The sequence below is a fragment of the Oikopleura dioica genome, chromosome 1 (genome assembly GCF_907165135.1).
Source record: "Oikopleura dioica chromosome 1, OKI2018_I68_1.0, whole genome shotgun sequence".
Taxonomy (NCBI): domain Eukaryota; kingdom Metazoa; phylum Chordata; class Appendicularia; order Copelata; family Oikopleuridae; genus Oikopleura; species Oikopleura dioica.
This window is the reverse complement of record NC_137291.1, coordinates 10130250-10147161: the sequence shown is the minus strand read 5'-3', so window position 1 is coordinate 10147161 and position 16912 is coordinate 10130250. Positions and strand designations below refer to the sequence as shown.

The 16912-nt window shown below is 42.9% G+C and overlaps 4 protein-coding genes across 5 annotated transcripts; all 4 read right to left on the bottom strand.

Annotated features, from left to right (window-relative positions):
• Nucleotides 1-23: 23 nt before the first annotated feature.
• On the bottom strand, nucleotides 24-6322 carry LOC145696781 (cadherin-10-like). 2 transcript variants are annotated; one of them, XM_081773881.1, is made up of 13 exons: nucleotides 5814-6322; nucleotides 4782-4978; nucleotides 4205-4576; nucleotides 3708-3904; nucleotides 3237-3662; nucleotides 2969-3193; nucleotides 2686-2810; nucleotides 2530-2640; nucleotides 1347-1453; nucleotides 903-1036; nucleotides 706-837; nucleotides 530-661; nucleotides 24-487 (listed from the first exon to the last, which is right to left on the bottom strand). In XM_081773881.1, exons 1-13 carry the CDS (start codon nucleotides 5903-5905, stop codon nucleotides 398-400), a joined length of 2340 nt encoding a protein of 779 aa, XP_081630007.1. In that variant the 5' UTR covers nucleotides 5906-6322; the 3' UTR covers nucleotides 24-397. The 2 variants fall into 2 exon arrangements, with proteins under 2 accessions (XP_081630007.1, XP_081629999.1); XM_081773873.1 differs by lacking the exon at nucleotides 1347-1453 and adding an exon at nucleotides 1141-1253 and having other exon boundaries at nucleotides 25-487; nucleotides 5814-6320.
• Nucleotides 6323-7684: 1362 nt separating this feature from the next.
• On the bottom strand, nucleotides 7685-12593 carry LOC145712018 (disks large homolog 4-like). Its single transcript, XM_081789709.1, has 13 exons — nucleotides 12521-12593; nucleotides 12352-12476; nucleotides 12162-12312; nucleotides 12031-12111; nucleotides 11617-11939; nucleotides 10714-11038; nucleotides 10514-10621; nucleotides 10307-10464; nucleotides 9948-10180; nucleotides 9455-9843; nucleotides 9200-9406; nucleotides 8951-9142; nucleotides 7685-8577 (listed from the first exon to the last, which is right to left on the bottom strand). The coding sequence occupies exons 1-13, from the start codon at nucleotides 12591-12593 to the stop codon at nucleotides 8486-8488; spliced, it is 2457 nt and encodes an 818-aa protein (XP_081645835.1). The 3' UTR covers nucleotides 7685-8485.
• Nucleotides 12594-12624: 31 nt separating this feature from the next.
• On the bottom strand, nucleotides 12625-14277 carry LOC145700347 (mitogen-activated protein kinase 14-like). The gene is made up of 5 exons (XM_081777601.1): nucleotides 14059-14277; nucleotides 13852-14011; nucleotides 13491-13716; nucleotides 13120-13450; nucleotides 12625-13074 (listed from the first exon to the last, which is right to left on the bottom strand). Exons 1-5 carry the CDS (start codon nucleotides 14254-14256, stop codon nucleotides 12799-12801), a joined length of 1191 nt encoding a protein of 396 aa, XP_081633727.1. The 5' UTR covers nucleotides 14257-14277; the 3' UTR covers nucleotides 12625-12798.
• Nucleotides 14278-14301: 24 nt separating this feature from the next.
• Nucleotides 14302-16905, bottom strand: LOC145700356 (mitogen-activated protein kinase 14-like). Its single transcript, XM_081777614.1, has 8 exons — nucleotides 16713-16905; nucleotides 16410-16664; nucleotides 16244-16353; nucleotides 16115-16196; nucleotides 15983-16064; nucleotides 15729-15895; nucleotides 15426-15543; nucleotides 14302-14933 (listed from the first exon to the last, which is right to left on the bottom strand). Exons 1-8 carry the CDS (start codon nucleotides 16902-16904, stop codon nucleotides 14812-14814), a joined length of 1128 nt encoding a protein of 375 aa, XP_081633740.1. The 5' UTR covers nucleotide 16905; the 3' UTR covers nucleotides 14302-14811.
• Nucleotides 16906-16912: the final 7 nt, after the last annotated feature.

Below are 16912 nucleotides of genomic sequence, written 5' to 3'. Positions count from 1 at the left end.
GCAAAATGATGCATCAAATAGCAGAAGTATTATTGGTAATTGAAAAAATACGGAAAGCAGAATTTTGTTATTTGAAAGGCCTCATTTCGCTCGTTTTCTGAGCATGAGGAAAGCAGATTTTGTGGATCGGAATTCAGAAGGAGCTTTTGGTTGGTTCGAGTGGGGGTACGATATTGTGGGGTAGAAGTTTTTGAACAATGAAAGGTAACGACTGGCTATTCACAATATAATAGATTATGCAATCACAATGAAACGTTTTTGTTTGTTTCTGGCGCATTGTGGTTGTTGGATTGTTGCGGTCGTTGTTTTTGACGATTTTGAAGGCACACTGGTAATCAGGTATTCGACCGGTTCAGCTTTATATTCATTTAATTAGGTTTTTGGGCGGATAGGGTATTCATCCATCGTAGGCATCATTTTCACGGCCGGCGTAAAGATCTGCCAATTTGCGGAATTTCGGCGAGCTCCAGTTGTCCAGGTTCATGTCCTAAAAATAAAGTTAGAATCAGTTTTGATGATTCTATCTTACATCGTCGTAATCAGAAGCATTCGAAGCAATTTCGGATAAATCGCCACAGATGGAGTTGCCTCCTTCGTAGTCAAAGGTGAGCAGCGAGTCATATGGAGGTGAACTTGGATCTTCATCTGCTTGACCCTTTGCCTAAAACATGTGTCAAATATATGCGGGTCAAGGGGCCAACTAACCGCGTTGATGTATTGACCAATGTCTTCTGGAGGAATTCCAGGGCCGAGGAGGCTGGGTTTGACGGGACGAGTCTTCATTAACGAGTTCTTCTGGTGCTTGGCGCGAACGAGGGATTCAGGATCGTAATCGGTCTAATTTTTGATGTTAGAGATGAAAAGTCGCGAAACAAAGTAAAGTTAAAGTAATTAATCTTTACCTGGTCCTCTTCTCCACCACCTTCGTGGTGGTAAGCCATGATGTTGGCACGTTCATCATCGACGTCATCGATAAGAGCATCAGCCTTTTCAGGCTGTCGTCTCATTTTGATGAAGATGAGCAAAACGACGATTGCTAAAATTAAAATTAACAAGGAGAACTGGTTTCAAAGTAAAAGAATAAATCATGCAAAGCCTTTGTTTAGTGAAGAGCTAAGAGATTTTAGTAATTACACTCACAGGTAATGACGATAACTGCCATAACAATGGCCAAGAAGGGGCCGACAACGCCTCCTCCTGCAGCGATGGCCTCGTCAAAGCCACAATCAGCTTCGTCGAAAGCAGATTTGCATCTAGGATTAGGGTTAGTTAGTGAATCACAGCAAGCACTCGATTGAGAGGGTTAGTAAAGGAACTAAAATGCAAAAAGCAAAACTGGTTTTTACCCAAAATGATAAGAAGCGCGGCCATAACAAAGAACCACCACCATGGAAAGCCCGACGTCGCAACGACAGGGCAAGCCACGGTTGGCGAGTCACTCGATTTTTGACAACTACGGTAGTTTATTAGAACGTTCAACATTTTTTAGAGGAAAAGCTATAGACATTCCTCGAAGCCACCCAAATTATGCGCCCGTGAGAAAACGCCTTTGAGCTCTCATCCGGATTTGGTAAAAGGGAGGCATTCCGCCTTTGTTGAAAGAAATTGGGGTGAAATATTTTAATTTATTATAACCCCTTTCCGCACCAAGACAAGATAAACTCGATGGGATCACTGTCAGGGATTCATTTGTCTAACACAGCGGGTTGCCCTTTTGTGGCGAATTGAAAACAGCCCTGTCAGAGCTTGTGAGTCTAATTGTTATTAAAATCCTTACAGAAAATATTCAACCGTGACTAGTAATAATGAACCATGGAATTTATCGACATTGAGCTGGTTAAAAATTGATACGGAAAACATGTGGAATTTTTTGGAGAGACGTTGGTTTCTATCGACAAGAAGAGCCATATGCCCCCGACAGGTTGACAGATCTAAAGATTAGCTCCGATATCGGTGCGATCCAGCTCAGTCAGCTCCCCTGAGAACAGCAGGGAGAGATGTGTCAAGGAATCAACGGGAATAAGATTAGCTTTCTAAATTTAGGCGGGCTCAAATTTCACCGATTTTACACCCTGTTGCTTTCGTCAAGCGTCTATCCGGATAAGCTTCTAGGCCTGATTTCCTCAAGCTATAATCCTAATTGGCAAGTTTCAGCGAGTCCCAGTGATAAAATGAATTATTGAGCGCGATGGGGTGGCGATATTCAGAAAGAAAGCATTGCCACTTGCCAAAATTAACACGCTATCGGAAATTAAATCAATGGAAAGAGCAAAATTCAATTATTTGTTGGTAGAAAAAACTATCTAAATCGCATTTCGAAGGGTGCTATTTCCGAAACAAGCCTCATCATGTGGTGGTGAATAAGACCGCAGATTACCGCCCGTTGAGTCACGCTTCGGTGATCTTTCCCCCTTACTACACCGCCACCACCACGGCCCTGGCGGGAGAAATTTATGCATGGCCGAACAAAAATAAATGAAAGTCCACCCCTGTCCAGTAGGGATTAACCCAATTTGTATAAAGGCTCACCTGCAGACGTTGAGAGTGATGACGGAGTCTTGCTTGTTTCCTTCGTGGTCGGTGCCGCTTACTTGGATGTGCATCGTTTCTCCCACAGGGAGGGACTTTTGCGGAATGTATCTGTTAACAACATTTAGTATACGAAAACCACTGAACGTGTCCTACCGAAGTTGATAAGTGTCATCGTCCTTTTTGTACAAGTCGAACTTCTTGCTATACTGGCCAACGATTTTGATATTGAAAGGACCACAGTGGTCCTTTTTGCAGTCATCACGGTCGATAGCTTTCAGCTAAAAGCAGAATTTGAGTTTTCATAAGGTTTAAATTGGTCTATTTACTAGTCAGATTTCCAGATAAAAACAAACTTGGATGAAATATAAAACTGGACGCGATCGTAACTACTCAAGTAGTGCGATCTTGTTTCCGTTAATACTGTAGTTAGACTTACGTCGGTGGAGCCCTTGATAACGACATAGGAGCCAGAATCGAGGATGTTGCAGACGGGTTCGTTGTATTCGATTCGTGGTCCCTCGTCGTTGATGTCTTCGATGAAGATGTAGTGGGTTTTCTTGGCACAGAGGTTCTCATCATCGCAGGCTTCGAGCTCGAGAGCGTAGGTTCCATTCCTGTAGTTGCAAGCTGGCGATTCACATTCTCGATCTAGTGGAGCAGCCTGAAGCAAAGTATTATACCTGACCCTTTTATTTTGAACTAACGTGGACATATGTAAGAGTGCCAGAGTTGCGATCAACATCGAAGAATCCAAGAGGGTCCTTGGTGATTCGATAAGTAACAGGAGATTTTCCACCAAAGTCTAAATCCTTCGCTCGTGGGTTGTCTCGCAGCGATTTGGCTCCGTTCGTGTCTCCTTCTTTGAAGATGATGTTAGTATCGTCCCAAATTGGGGGCTCGTTTTCATCCAAAACATCAATCGTGATAGCAAAGTTGGCATCTTTGCCACGATCAGCAGCATCTTTGTTCTCAGCGACGACCTCGATGTTCCATTGCTTCTGGGTTTCGAAGTCGAGACCAGGTTTCGCGATTTGGAGAAAGGCTGTGTTATCATCTTTGTTCACAATCTCAAAGGGGCTAGATTCAGACTTGAGCCGGAAGGTAACACGGTTGTTTTCTGGGTCGACATCCTTAATTCTATGTTAGCCTGAAATTCGACTGCTTGTATATCTTACCGCATCAGTAGCTCGGAAAGAGTACTTGCCGCCGAAATTTTCGGTTCCAATCGCCGAACCGACTGGTTTCAGCTCGCCGACTTTGATGACCTTTTCATAGTCAACGATTCGAGGAGGGTTATCGTTGACGTCTTTGATGTAGATTGTGATCTTTTCGGTGACTGGAGGATTTCGCGCTGATTTACCAGGTGCATCCTAATTTGGCTCACTAAGTGTAATGACTAAACTGAAGTTTCAAATCATAGGTGAGAATGGACAACAGGCCGCGTAGGGGATTACAAGACATGGACAGCTGTCTAAGCTCGGCCTTAAAAATATGCCTACTGTCCCAGCTTAGAGAGCTTGGGAAATAAGATCGTGTCATCGATCTCAGATCCAAAATTAAGGGGATGAAGGGTTCCACGGGCGGCGATGGCCACGCTCCGATTACATTAAATTTGTCACGATATATAAAACACAAACGATCGATCAAAGTTGCCAATTTGTGAGCCATTCCTGAGCAGTTACTTCGATCTCGACGAATTCGTACGATTCAGCGTCCCAATAAGAAGGGCCGGGATTGTTCAGCGTGATCTCACCAGTTTCACTGTTGATGTTGAAGATTCCCATGCTCTTGGTCTCCAGATCGCCGCCTCGTCTTTTCCATGTCTCCTGGTTGGGCAGAAGTCTGTATTCGACTTCGCCAGCGTTTCCAGCGTCAGCATCGATTGCTTCGACTTTTCCACAGCTGCCGCCAGTTCGAGTGCTTTCATCGCATTGAAGTTTGGAAGATGCAGCGGTAAAGATTGGAGCGTTGTCGTTTTCATCAAGAACTTCGATAGTAAGGGTGTCCTCTTCTACCTGGTTGCCGTTTCTGTCTAATGCCGTCACTAAATTGAAGCGTTATCGCTTGCTTGGCGATTGATTTTTATTCATCAAAAGCGTGAGGGGCAATAGAAAAACGCTTATCATTTTACAGGCGACGAGAATCCTGCCTTTTTCAAACTTGAAAAAAGCAAAAATCAAGTCTTGCAATAACTCCTGCAGGAGCAAATTATAGCGCTAAAGACAGCAATAAACTCGTAATTAACTCACATGTAACTTTATACGAGTCTTTCTCTTCTCTATCAAGCCTGATTCCTCGTTTGAGCCACAGGATTCCGCAGACATTGTCACTGCACAAAGTTTCATCTCTCCTTGATTCGACATAGAACGGTCCAGAATCGACTCCAGAAATTTTGTATTGATCAGCACCTTTCGACGAGAAGATTTTTATGTATTCGCCAGAGTCCCTAAAAGCGATGTTATGAAGCTGTATTGCATTTAGAATTGCAAAACGCGGCAACCATGATTTAGGAAAAAGGAAAGGCAAACCACTTTGGGGTTGAAGTGCCGCCCGGTAAACAACATATTTGGGTACTTTGAAGTGTCGATTTTGTTTATTTCCTGTCCGGGATTTCAAGCAAACTTTTTTTCCTACGCGTTTCGTTTTCCGACATCACATATTTTTCAATAAATAACTAATGACATCGAGTATATAATGGAACTAATGATAGCCCTATTAAAGCTCTCAACAAAGGAATTCACTGTAGCTAATACTTTTTTGAAATAATTGGGCGCGATTAAAGATCGCTATCACGAAAAGAGCGAACACTTGGAAGGTCGTTCCGGATGGCTGACTTTCAACTTGCTTCGGTCTAGGCGGGCAACCGGTTGGAACTGAATTCGCCACGCTTGACCTAGCTACTTTTCGATCAAGCTCGAGTTTCCTCCCCGAAAAATGTCTCGGTCAAAATTTTCAATCAGAATCGTCACCAAAACGCCGCCCAAATCACCTTCAGAAAGCCGCAAATCCATCCGCACATGGCAGGGGGTCGGGGTGACAAAATCGCACATCAAAAACTATGCTCGGGTGTGAGGAGCCCTACCCCGAAAGCTGACGGACCACTGATCGATTCGTATTTTATCGATCATCTGTTTTTCTATAACTATTTCCCCCGGAAAGGAAGGCGGGCCCGGAAACAGGATTCTAAGTAACTATCATTTTATATGTCGCGAGGAATCAAACCGTATTTCCGATTAATCGTAAATCTAACCGACTCATCCCCTCCCAATTCATCAACTTACTGGTCGTAGAGTTCGTTTTCGCTGATTTTCTCGGTCGTCAAGGTCCAACTGTTCGCTAAATGTAGCCATAAGGCTATACTTTTCCAGCCCATCTTCGTGCCGGTCTGTCTTCGTCAGAAAGTTACTGAGCGTCTTCGTTCAGGAAAATCTCTATTCTTCGTGTCTCTTGTTTAGGGTTTTTGTCACTGGGTTGTCTTCTCTCTTTCTCGATTAGTGGGGGTCCTTATCGCTCGGCAGGGCCTATTCACTACTCGGTTTGGTAAGACGCAGTGAAAGAGTGACTCGGAGTGACTGCGATATTCGAATTTTGACTTGAGGGGAGGTCACCGCTGTTTTGTGCAATAAGGCTCCGTGCGCAGCCGCAGGGCGTCGAATCTCTATCTCAAGCAGTGGCAGTAGCGCTCACTGTTGTGAGTTTTTTTGCGTGGTGCGCGCGCGCTCTTCAACCTTTTCGTCCAAGTGTAACGCGTTGAACCACGCGCCCGCTGCTCCCTAGCGCGCCGAGTGTTGCGCCACTTCTTCTCTGTCTGTTACTCTCAATCAAACTTCCACTAGAACAGACCGTCTTCAGAAGATTCAAAGAAAAGGCTGCCTTGAAGACCAGGCGACGTAGTAAACCGTCAAATGCAACAAACGGGCGCCAGAGGGCGCTCCGAAACGACGACTGCTAATGCTGCTACAACATGCTGGGCTCTCGTTAGCTTTTTTTGTTGTTGCCCAGTCAAGTTCAAGGGTCTCTGTTCTCCAGCTTTCCAAAATCACTACACACTCGAGCTGTGTGATTCAAGCTCCAATTCTTGAGTTCAATTGTCTCGCACTCTGCCCCGTGAAAACACAACCGACAGATTTAAATGACGGCGTCTAGCAGAATCGATAATTTTTAACTTATTTCTTAGTACTCAAAAACTGATTTTATCGACTTTATGACAACTTTCTTGGATGTAATAGGATTCGAAATTTTGATTTCGCTCATAAAAATCAGCTACGAAAGATCTTTTTCAAATTTTGAAGAGGTTCAAACAAGGGGCGAAATAATTGCATATTTAAATCTCTCGATCTCCATACGGAATGTCCGTTGAATATCGACCGTCTTTGCTTTTCAAACGGAAGTCAAATAGGCTTAGGCCCTTCATCAGCGGCACCATCGATCGGCTAACAGGTTCAGCCCGGCCCCTCGCGCGACCCAGATCTCGGAATAACAAGATCAAATCCGAGTCTCGCGTAAAATCGCCCTCGATACAGGTCAAAGGGCACCCATGCGGAAAATGCCTTGGAAGTGCGCTCAAATCCTGGGTGCAAATCTGACTGTAGTTTGACAATGTCAGGCACCCCATTGTGCTTGATTCTTCATCAAACAATAACAACACAAAAAAAACGTATTGGCGCTTTGTTGGCACTAGCATTAGGCAAGTTTTTTAAAGTGGAACTTCAACACAATAACTTGCTCCTTTAGTTTCAATCTTGCTACAGTAATTGGACATTTTAAACTTTCCTAAAAAGCGTCGAAGCCAAAATAACTTGCCAAATTAACGCCCTAAAAATCTAAAGGCTGCGGTAATTTTGAAGATGAATTAGCTGACAGTTATGAATATTGCTGAGCCCCGCGGATAATGAATCCGTTCCCAGATAATCACAAAATGACAAATGCACCTGTTTCCAGGCCAAAAATTGCTAATAAACGATTTTAGTGAGCTCGCCTGCGAATTATACAAAGAAGAAGCACTCGTAAACAAATATTTCTTGCACCAGACATAGACAGGTGCACCGTCAGATGCCCGTGACGATCAGATGTTCCCGGGGAATATTTATTTCCCGCGAGAAAGGATCACTCTCGCGTGAAAAGGGGATGATCACCGGCATCGTCAGGATTATATTTTGTTGCAGGGTTCTTTTCCAACCCATTGGTCATGTTTGAGGGATACAAGGTACAGTGCGGAAGTCATCTTGCAGTATTTTTTGTTGTTTGAAAGGTAATAACTTATTACTAATAAGCTTGGATTTTGATTAAGGATTTCGACAATTTGTATCTAATAGGATCATCAAGATAGTTCTAGTTTAAAAAACTGTTGCCAGTTTGCCTGCATTCGTAGTATTCTGAGCCCTGTTAACAATACGGCTTTGGAGAGCACTTGAAGTCTTGAAAAGAGTCTCGACTAGGATCAAAAAACGTGCCAAGAAAGAAATAAATTCAATCCCAAGAGAGGCGCTCAACAAAGACACCTTGCTCCAGGACCTTCTCTTTTCTGAAGTTTAGTGCTACTGTAGAATTTCCTACTAGAAAAAGGAATAACGTCAGAGTGGTCGGCCTGATGAGCTTTCGTTTTGGAAATATAAGCTCGTTTTGATAAGAGTTTTATTTGATCGTTGATATGGTATAAATTGATTCTTGTTTTGGGCGTCCGGATTTTTCAATAGGTCAAAAGTAAAAGATACAAGTTGAACTCGAGCGATAGAAGTTGGAACGAAGTTTTCTTTTGATATTGCGATTCTTAGTAAACTAGGTTTGAAATCATTGAAAGAACGAAGAAGAAAATAAACATATGTACAGCTTGTTTAAAAACGAGGATTAAGGAAGTATGTGGAAGTAGAGAATTAAGAGGCATTGGAAGGCAATGATAGAGTTTAGATTTTTGCTGTTCAAATTAAAAGTTTTCTTAGTACGCAGCAGAGGGTCAGAGCTTATCGCCTGTCGGCAGCCAGTGCGAGGTACCGCTCAAGGATTCGACGATTTCGAGCACCTGCTCGCGAACGTGCTCTTCTCCGTCTAAAATTGAGCATTATCAGCAGCATTCAACGACAGTTTCTTTCAATACTGTAAATTCGCGTTCTCGTGTTAACTCGATGGGCGCTTAGCACCCCGGCTTAGTAAAAGAGATTCTCAATGAGGGGTTACAGAATATCGAGCGAGCTCATAATTAATGACCTCAGCAGGCTAGCCCTTATATCGTTCATTTTAAGAGGGTACCCTTATTAATCTCAAAAGCTTATAGCTTCCGAATAAACCGAATTAATCAAAAATTTTTCATCAAATTCGGAAATTACGAGAGTTTATCAGAGTTCTAGAGCCACGTTCGACAGACTGATCCCTTGGGTTATCATTACGGAAATCCGAACGCTTCTGAAGGGCAAACGATTACCTTCGGCTTGAATCACGGCAGTGAATTGTTCGGCGTAATCCGCTTCGAGTCGCTGACACTGTTGGATTATTTGAAGCGCCGCCTGTTCGGATAATCTTTTGTTAGACTCCATTAAAGTTTCAACAGAGCGTGGTTTGATGTAGATTGCAATTGCCGGAAGTTGTGCATCGGAGAGCCGCCGCAAAGCGCCGCCTAATTTCATGTTTACGACGTTTTCTCAAGCAAGGATCAATATAGCATGTTACATACCGGAAACATCCAAGATACAGTGCTTATTCGTTTGAGCAACATCCATCACGGCCTTTATACTCGTTCCGTAGAGGTTATCGCTGAATTGACCGGCCTCGATGAATTCGCGGTTCTCGATTTGAGTGGTCATATCTGCTTTTGAGATAAAGTAGTAATCTCGACCTTCCACTTCGCAATTTCGTTTTGGACGGGTCGTATGCGGAATCGCTAAAATTTGGATAATTCCCATAATCCCATTTGATAAAAAATAAAAACCTTGTTGGTATTTCGATGCGTCAAGCTTTATTAGCTCGTCGGACATTTTTTCCTTCAACGGGCCAAAGATCACGATTGGCCTTGGATATTCAACTTCAACTTGCTTCACCGGCTCATATGATAGGACCCAGTCATCGCCCATTTCGAATTCATCATCGCTAGAACTGCTGTGAGTTTCCTCCCTACAGATGTTCTCCTTTGACTTCATCAGATTCAACTTCGAGGAAAGAGCATTGACTCGAACATTCAGCCGGCCGCGACTTTTTCTAACTTCGCCGTTTGGCTGACCTGGGCGACGAAATTTGACTTGCTTCATTCGTAGTTTTTCTTTTCTTTCAACGCGCGCCTTTGACGGTATACAGCCCTGCTCAGCTGGCTTTCCCATCAGACTGAAGGGAAATTGTTAACGTTGTTTTATTGCTTCCTTGAAAATCTCAATAGGTTCAAAAGAAAATGCTGACTGTAGTGGTCTTGCTGCCATAGTTATACTCACTTTGCCTGCCACCACTCTTTGTCAGACGCATTCGTGACATGGATAATATCTCCGAAGCGAAAGCTGAGCCCTTTGGAAGGCAGCCCAGAGTCGCGAACAGCTGTGTAGTCGAACAATGCGCGCACTGTCATTTCTTTCTTCGAGGAAGTCTGTAGCCCTCCGCCTATACTGGCGCTCAGCATCTGTTGCCTCAAGTCATGCATTCGGTGCTCGAATTTAGCGAAGTTCTCGGGCTTGAAAAAGACATAAATAGATATTCATTCGGAGAGTTAGGGTTAGGCTTTCTGGAGCTACAAAATGGAATGCGACCTTCTTTTGCTTTAATTAATTCGAGTCTTGCTTTAGAAAGAGATCTTTACCTCATGTTGAACAACAAGTTCCACAGTATCACCAGAATTGCGCAGAATAAGTGCAGCTTCCTGATGCGACGCGTATTCTATGCTGTTACTGTTGACCGTGAGAATTCGATCTCCCTTTTGTAACGACTTGGAGCTGTCAGCTGGACCTCCTGCGAGGACTGAAACAAAAGTTGACACGGCCGATACAACAAAACATCGCGCTCTTACCAAAAGAAACAAAGATTCCTGGTGGAGAGTCGTTCCACTCGGGATCGATTTCCGCTTCTCCGCCGACGATGTTGAAGCCAAAACCACTTTTTCCTCGTTTTAGTGTCACTTAAAAATATCAAAGAAGCGCACTTGATAGCCTCCTTTTCAGGATCGATGATTGCCAGATGAAAAATTTTCGCGTTTTGCGAGATTTTTACCTGTTCTGGGCATGTGATTTCTACCCTGTGTTCCGTCATAGACGGCACAGCCATGTTTGATTGCGGAATCAGCAGCTGATCCAGCAGGGATTCCAAAGTCGGACACTCGCGAAACGTCGAGAATGTTCCCTTTACTCGAGGCGAGGTTTTCCGTCAACGAGATGGAACTTGAGGTAGCACTTGGAAGAACGTGATCGTCTGAGGATTCGACTTGTACGGGTGTTTCCCTGATAAGTTTGATCAAAACCGTTGGTCCGGTATTGGTCAGAAAGGCAACCGCTTGTTCGTGAGAGACACGCGCTAGCGAATTGTTGTCTTTATCGAGGTCAGAATTTATGAATCATTCTAGACCGTGTTTTCGACTTCCTCCTCTCGACAATGCCACGTGGCACTTTTTGCCCTTACCCAGGCAAATCGGAATGCAGATCATTAAGAAAAGAGAGCTTTCAGTTAATGTAATGTTTATTTTATTCAGAATGCTCCGAGTTGATGAGTCCTCTGGCTTTCGCGAAATGTTGGATCATTCGACTGAAAAGATCTTCTATCTCTGTGCCCGTTGATAATGATGCATCAGGGAAGGATCATAAGCGTGACTAGTGACATATTCTATAAAATAATTACTCGTGCTTTGAGCCTTTTAAGAAAATTAAATGTGCAATATCAATTATAGTGCAGTTATTGAATTTCCGCAATTTTGAAGTGCAATACTAATGAAGAAAGAACATGTGCAATCAAACCAAGATGCAATGCTTTACTCCATATGTGCAATACTTTCGTGCAATTTTTCTTGTGCAATAAATCAATTATCATTCATTTACCAAAAAACTTTGAAAGACAGCGGTGCATATAAAAAATGTCCCTCTGTATGTCTCGTCTAAATTTTCTGACCTTTCCTACGAACATAATTCGATCGCCCGCTTGCAGCCTGCCTTCTTGAGCGGCAGCGCCGCCGGGGATGATCTTGGTGATGAAAATCCCGTCATTTCCTTCGATATGTTGGTTTCCCACGCCGCCAGCGATCGAGAAGCCAAGGCCTGTCTTGCTCTTTTGGAGCTTGACTGTTATCAGCTCCGTCGTAGCATCGTTAATCGTTGAGTTTGAGCTTGCCAGGATGTTCTCAGAGGACGATTGAAGGAGCTCTGGTTTGGGGAGCAGAGTTGAGCTTAGTTGTGGCCTTCTGCGGCCGATTGAAAGTTCTACTGATGATCCTGAGCTCCGTAGAATGTCTAAAATTGGATAAATACGGGGCGTAAGATGTTGCCTAATTGGCGAGATGTAAAAATAGCACCACTTCAAAAAGCGGTTGTATTTACTCACCAACACATGTTCCGTGAGTAACCGTACGGCAATCAATGTTGTTGATAGCCAGCACAGCATCGCCAGGTCTTAGTTGTCCTTCTAAATAAAGTGGATTAGCGCTACCGTACAATTGAGGAAGCGGTACTTACGTTGTTCAGCAGCTCCGCCGGGAATGATTTTAGAAATATAAATATGAATGTCGCCAGTGTCAACTGGAGAGTCGATACCGCCTGTAATAGAAAATCCTAAGCCAGATTCGCTCTTTTCCAGCGTTATTCTGAAGATGTCGAATTCGGGGTCCTGAAAAATTGCCTGAACGAGCGATGGGGAGATAACTACCTGTTGTGGGGTGTCTTTGTTGTTCAGATGGAGTTCGTAGTACTCCTGAATATCTAGCAAGGCATTGTAAAGGCGTGACTGGAAGATATTTGCAACACGAGTAGCAGCTAGTGCTACAGGAGAGTCTGAAACGTAATTGAAGAAAGACAGGACGAATCCAGATGTTTACCCTTTTCAGATTCAGTCTGAAGCCGGTTCAGGATTGCCAGAGCAGCCTCGGCGTCATCCCTTTTCACCGGCATTCTAAAGCGTCATATATTACAACCTCCCTCATATGTGGCTCGTTATCTGTTAGGTTCGGAATAATTTCACAGTAGCTATCTTAAGGTAATAAATTACACGATTAAAAGTAAGTATAATAATAAAGAATCATCGTATCAGTTAAAAATTGAGCGAAATATTGAAAATTTTCAAACGTTGCGAAAGGGATCCGTCGATTTCTTGATGTTATTGTTCTATTTCCTCGTCATCGGATGAGTAGAAATCTTCGGGGTAAATGCTTTGAAGAGGTCGAGGTTCAAAGGTGTGGATTTCCGTCCAGATTTGATTGCGAAGATCAGCGATGGTAAGATTGTGGCCTTCTGAATTGTCTACGAAGGGAGTGGCGGTGGGCTCGTTTGGTGGATCGCGCAGGTCCCCAAAGAACGGGTGCTTGATTGCTTCTTCTACAGAAATTCGTTCGTCGGGGTCAATTTTCAACATTTTCTCGATCAAGTCTATTGCCTGAAAGAACATGAATAGAAAAACGGGCTTCAAAGGGGGGCTTACTTGGTCGGAGAAACCAGTGTGTATGATTCTTAAATCCTTCTTCTCTACTTTTGTGAAGCCACGAATGCATTTCCTTATATTTTCGCCTTCTATTTTGTCAATAAACTTATCGTTCGGCGTCCCACACAGGTTTATTATCTCATCTAAGAGCTTTTGCCAACAGTCGACCGGAAAGAGCGGTTTGCCGGTCATCATCTCCGAGAAGATGCATGCGAGGCTCCAGATGTCCGCTTTTTCGTTGTAGCGCATCCATCTCAGGATTATCTCTGGTGCTCTGTACCACCTAGCCATCACATAGCCGGACATATAATCATCTACATGGCGCGCCAATCTGAAAGGATCCAAATCTAAAATTCATACAAAGCGGTTACCCAAAATCGAGAATCTGAATTATGCCGTCCTTCTCTAACACACCAATATTGTCCGGTTTCAAGTCACGATGCATGACATTGGCTGAGTGGATATGCTTCAGAGCGCGCACCATTTGGTAAACTAGGAACTGTATCGTTTCCTCGTCGAACTTTGTGTTGTTTTGATTTGCAGTTTTGATCGCTTGGTCCAGGGTTCCGTCGGCTTTTTTCACCACGAAGTATATCTTTGATTGGGTCATTTTTTATTTCAATTAAAATCCTGGAGAAAATTATTAATTTGAATGAGGCAATTAGCTCCTGAAACTCAAACTTGAATCTTTTCGTATCATTTTTTGTAAAAATATAAATAAGGACCTTTCCTCTTCCATGTCTTCTGGTCCATAAGCAAGTGGCGTAAAGACATCAATTATTGAAATTATATTCTCATGGCAAAAGTGCTTCATTAATTTCAGCTCTCGTAGGGCTCTGCGGGCATAATCAACCGTTTTCAATGGCCTTGTCAGCTTTTTCATCGCCACACACTAATAAATCAATGCTCGACATCGTAAGCTTACAGTCTGATGCTTACTTTGTTGTATTTCCGGTCGAAAGCCGAGCAGACTTGCGCGTAAGCCCCACAGCCGAGCTGTTTTAAATCGCGGTATCTCTGTGGCACTGTCCACAGGCCGTATTTCACATGGTGGGTCTCGTAGGCACTCATCGAGGCATCCTCATCATTATTGTCTAATTTGAGAGCTTCTTGAACCTGATTGAGATCCAGCTCCATCAGCAAGTTTATATCTCTCTGAAAACAACAAGGAGTAAATTTAAAAAGAAGAATTTCAGAATTTACGCTCAAAATTCGAAAAATAAGGACAAACAGAAAAGAAAAAAAAACGGAAGCCAAATGAATGATCCTACTATGTTAATAGGATAATAGAGGTAATCTTTTTGAGAAGTTGAAAAAAGAAGGATTTCAGGCTCCAGGTTCGGGGAGGGTACTTTTTGCAGAATCAAAGTGGATAAGTAATGTGTATAAATAAAAAGCTCACAATGCATGTATTCAGGTGAAGTGAAGATTGTTTCATAAATAAAGATAGAAGCAAAATGATAAGATCATAAAACTGAATTACTCAATTTTTCAAGGCAGAACTGAATTTGATTATCAATAATAGTTGTAGTAGGAACTAATAGTTATTTACATGGAAAATAAAGACAAGGTACAATCAGGTCTGGGAACTGAAAACTAAAAAGGAAGACAAACAAAAATTACCTGAGACCTGATCTGAAATTGCATAAAAAGAAAATAGGAGCAACTGTAGGAAGTCTATTCTCTGCGTGCTCAGAACTGGCCGACTTCTTCTAATGCCGGCGGCTCGAAGCTCTTCAACTCTTCCCAAGTCAATTGTCTCAGCTGCTCGACAGTCAGATTCTGATTCTCGTAGACGTCCTCGAACTTGTCCGCTAGAAGCAGAAAAATAAGTAAAAGAAGGGGAGTTAATATGCTCAATATTGGAGAGAGAAGCTCAGATTTCTGTCGGGTTAAATTAATTGTTACGCAGTCTCTTGGGAATCCGCTCTGGGGAGAATTAATAAAGCTCTGAAGTTAAACAGAGCGGCGATTTATCAAAAAGCGGCAAAAAGCGACGCATGAGAAAGTTCGGGAAATGATAGAAATCTTTGATAGGTCTTCGATTTCCCGTGAAAGTTGAAATCGAAGCTCTTTTCCAAAATTCAATTTCTATCTCTTTTCCTAGCGAAAATGAGCGCTCTCCACAAAGCTTTTTACCCAAGTCAGGATCAACGAATCGGTCTGAGAATTGGTAAATCCAAATGTAAAGCCGATTAGTAAACTTTCGGCAACATTCAACAGTCGGGATTATGCGTTATTGGAACAAAATCAATGATTGTCAAATATGATTTGACAAAATAATAGAAAATTAGGATAATCAATACCTGTAGGCTCGTCATCTGGGTCGTGGTATTCAGAAAAGTACTCGTGTTCTAATGCTTCTTCAGCTGTAATTCTTTTATCTGGATCAAGTTCCAGCATGCGTCGTAGAAGATCAATAGCCTAAATAATTCATCATCAATAATTCCGACGATCATTCCCTTTTTTCCTCTTGCGACGTAAAATCTCCCAAAAGTACAAGAAAAAGAGGCCGATGCCAATTTAATCAAGAAGTCTTTTTTTCAACATAAAATATAAATTAGTCCTTACATTCGAAAGAGCATTAATTTGTTTTTTCCTATACGTACCAAAGGAGAGCATGGTCGAAAAACTTCGCTAAAGTCCTTGGGCCGTCGCTTTTCGAGAGTCTTGATGTAGTTTTGCGCGTGTACGGATTGAATTTTCGCCAAAAGTTCGGGTCCCGGCGTCCCCGACAGATCCATTATTCTCTTTAGCTGATCAATATGATCGTCACCTAGTTCGAATTATAAATTCATGAACACTTTAAGGCCACTTTGATAACTGTCTGGGAAGACAAAGTTACTACTTTTAAAGTAATTACCGGGGAAGAGCGTTCTACCAGTAAGTAGCTCGGCCATGATGCAACCGCAGCTCCAGACGTCTACTGTCGTCGTGTATCGCATCTATACAGTGTTTAACGTCGTTGGTTCGTCTGAAAGAGACAAATACGAACCCAGTTGAGCATAATTTCTGGCGCCCGGTACCATCTTGTCGCGACATAACCTGTCATTTGTTCATTCGCGTGTCTTGCCAAGCTAAAAAATATATTATTTCAACCTCTTGAATCGAGACACGAAATTACCCGAAATCGAGAATCCGCAACTCGCAGTCTTCGTTGACAGCGATGTTGGAAGGTTTGAGATCTCGATGGATGATTCCAGCCGAGTGGATGTACTTCAGCGCTCGAAGAATCTGATAAAATGCGTTTTAGACAGTCGGTATGTCCAAAAGTAAACGCCAGCGCAAACCTGGTAGGTTAAAAACTGGACATGTTCGTCCGTCAGCCTCTGCGTCCTGATGATGTTGTTCAAGTCAGCGCCCATCAAGTGAGTGACGAAGTAAATGTCGTGAAAGCTCTCGAATGAATCATTTGGCGTAAAGACGTCTAGCATCGAAATAACATTCTCGTGGCGAAAGTGCTTCAAAAGACGAAGTTCTCGATACGTTCTTTTCGCGTGAATATCGGATTGGAAGGGCCGGGCCAGCTTCTTAACAGCAACGCTCTACAAATGAGAAAGTCAAGAGAAAATGATGGCATATTGAGCTCTTACGGCATCATTTTCATTGTCTCTCGCAGAGCAGACTGATCCGTAAGCACCAGATCCGACGTTTTGAAGATCCGTATATCGCTCTGGAATCACCCAATCCGAGTGGCAAATCGTTTCCAAATAAAAGCCCTCTGGAATTTCGAGTCGTTCATGATGCTGCATCACAACTTCCATCCCATCGTTATTTCTTTCCATTTTTTCTA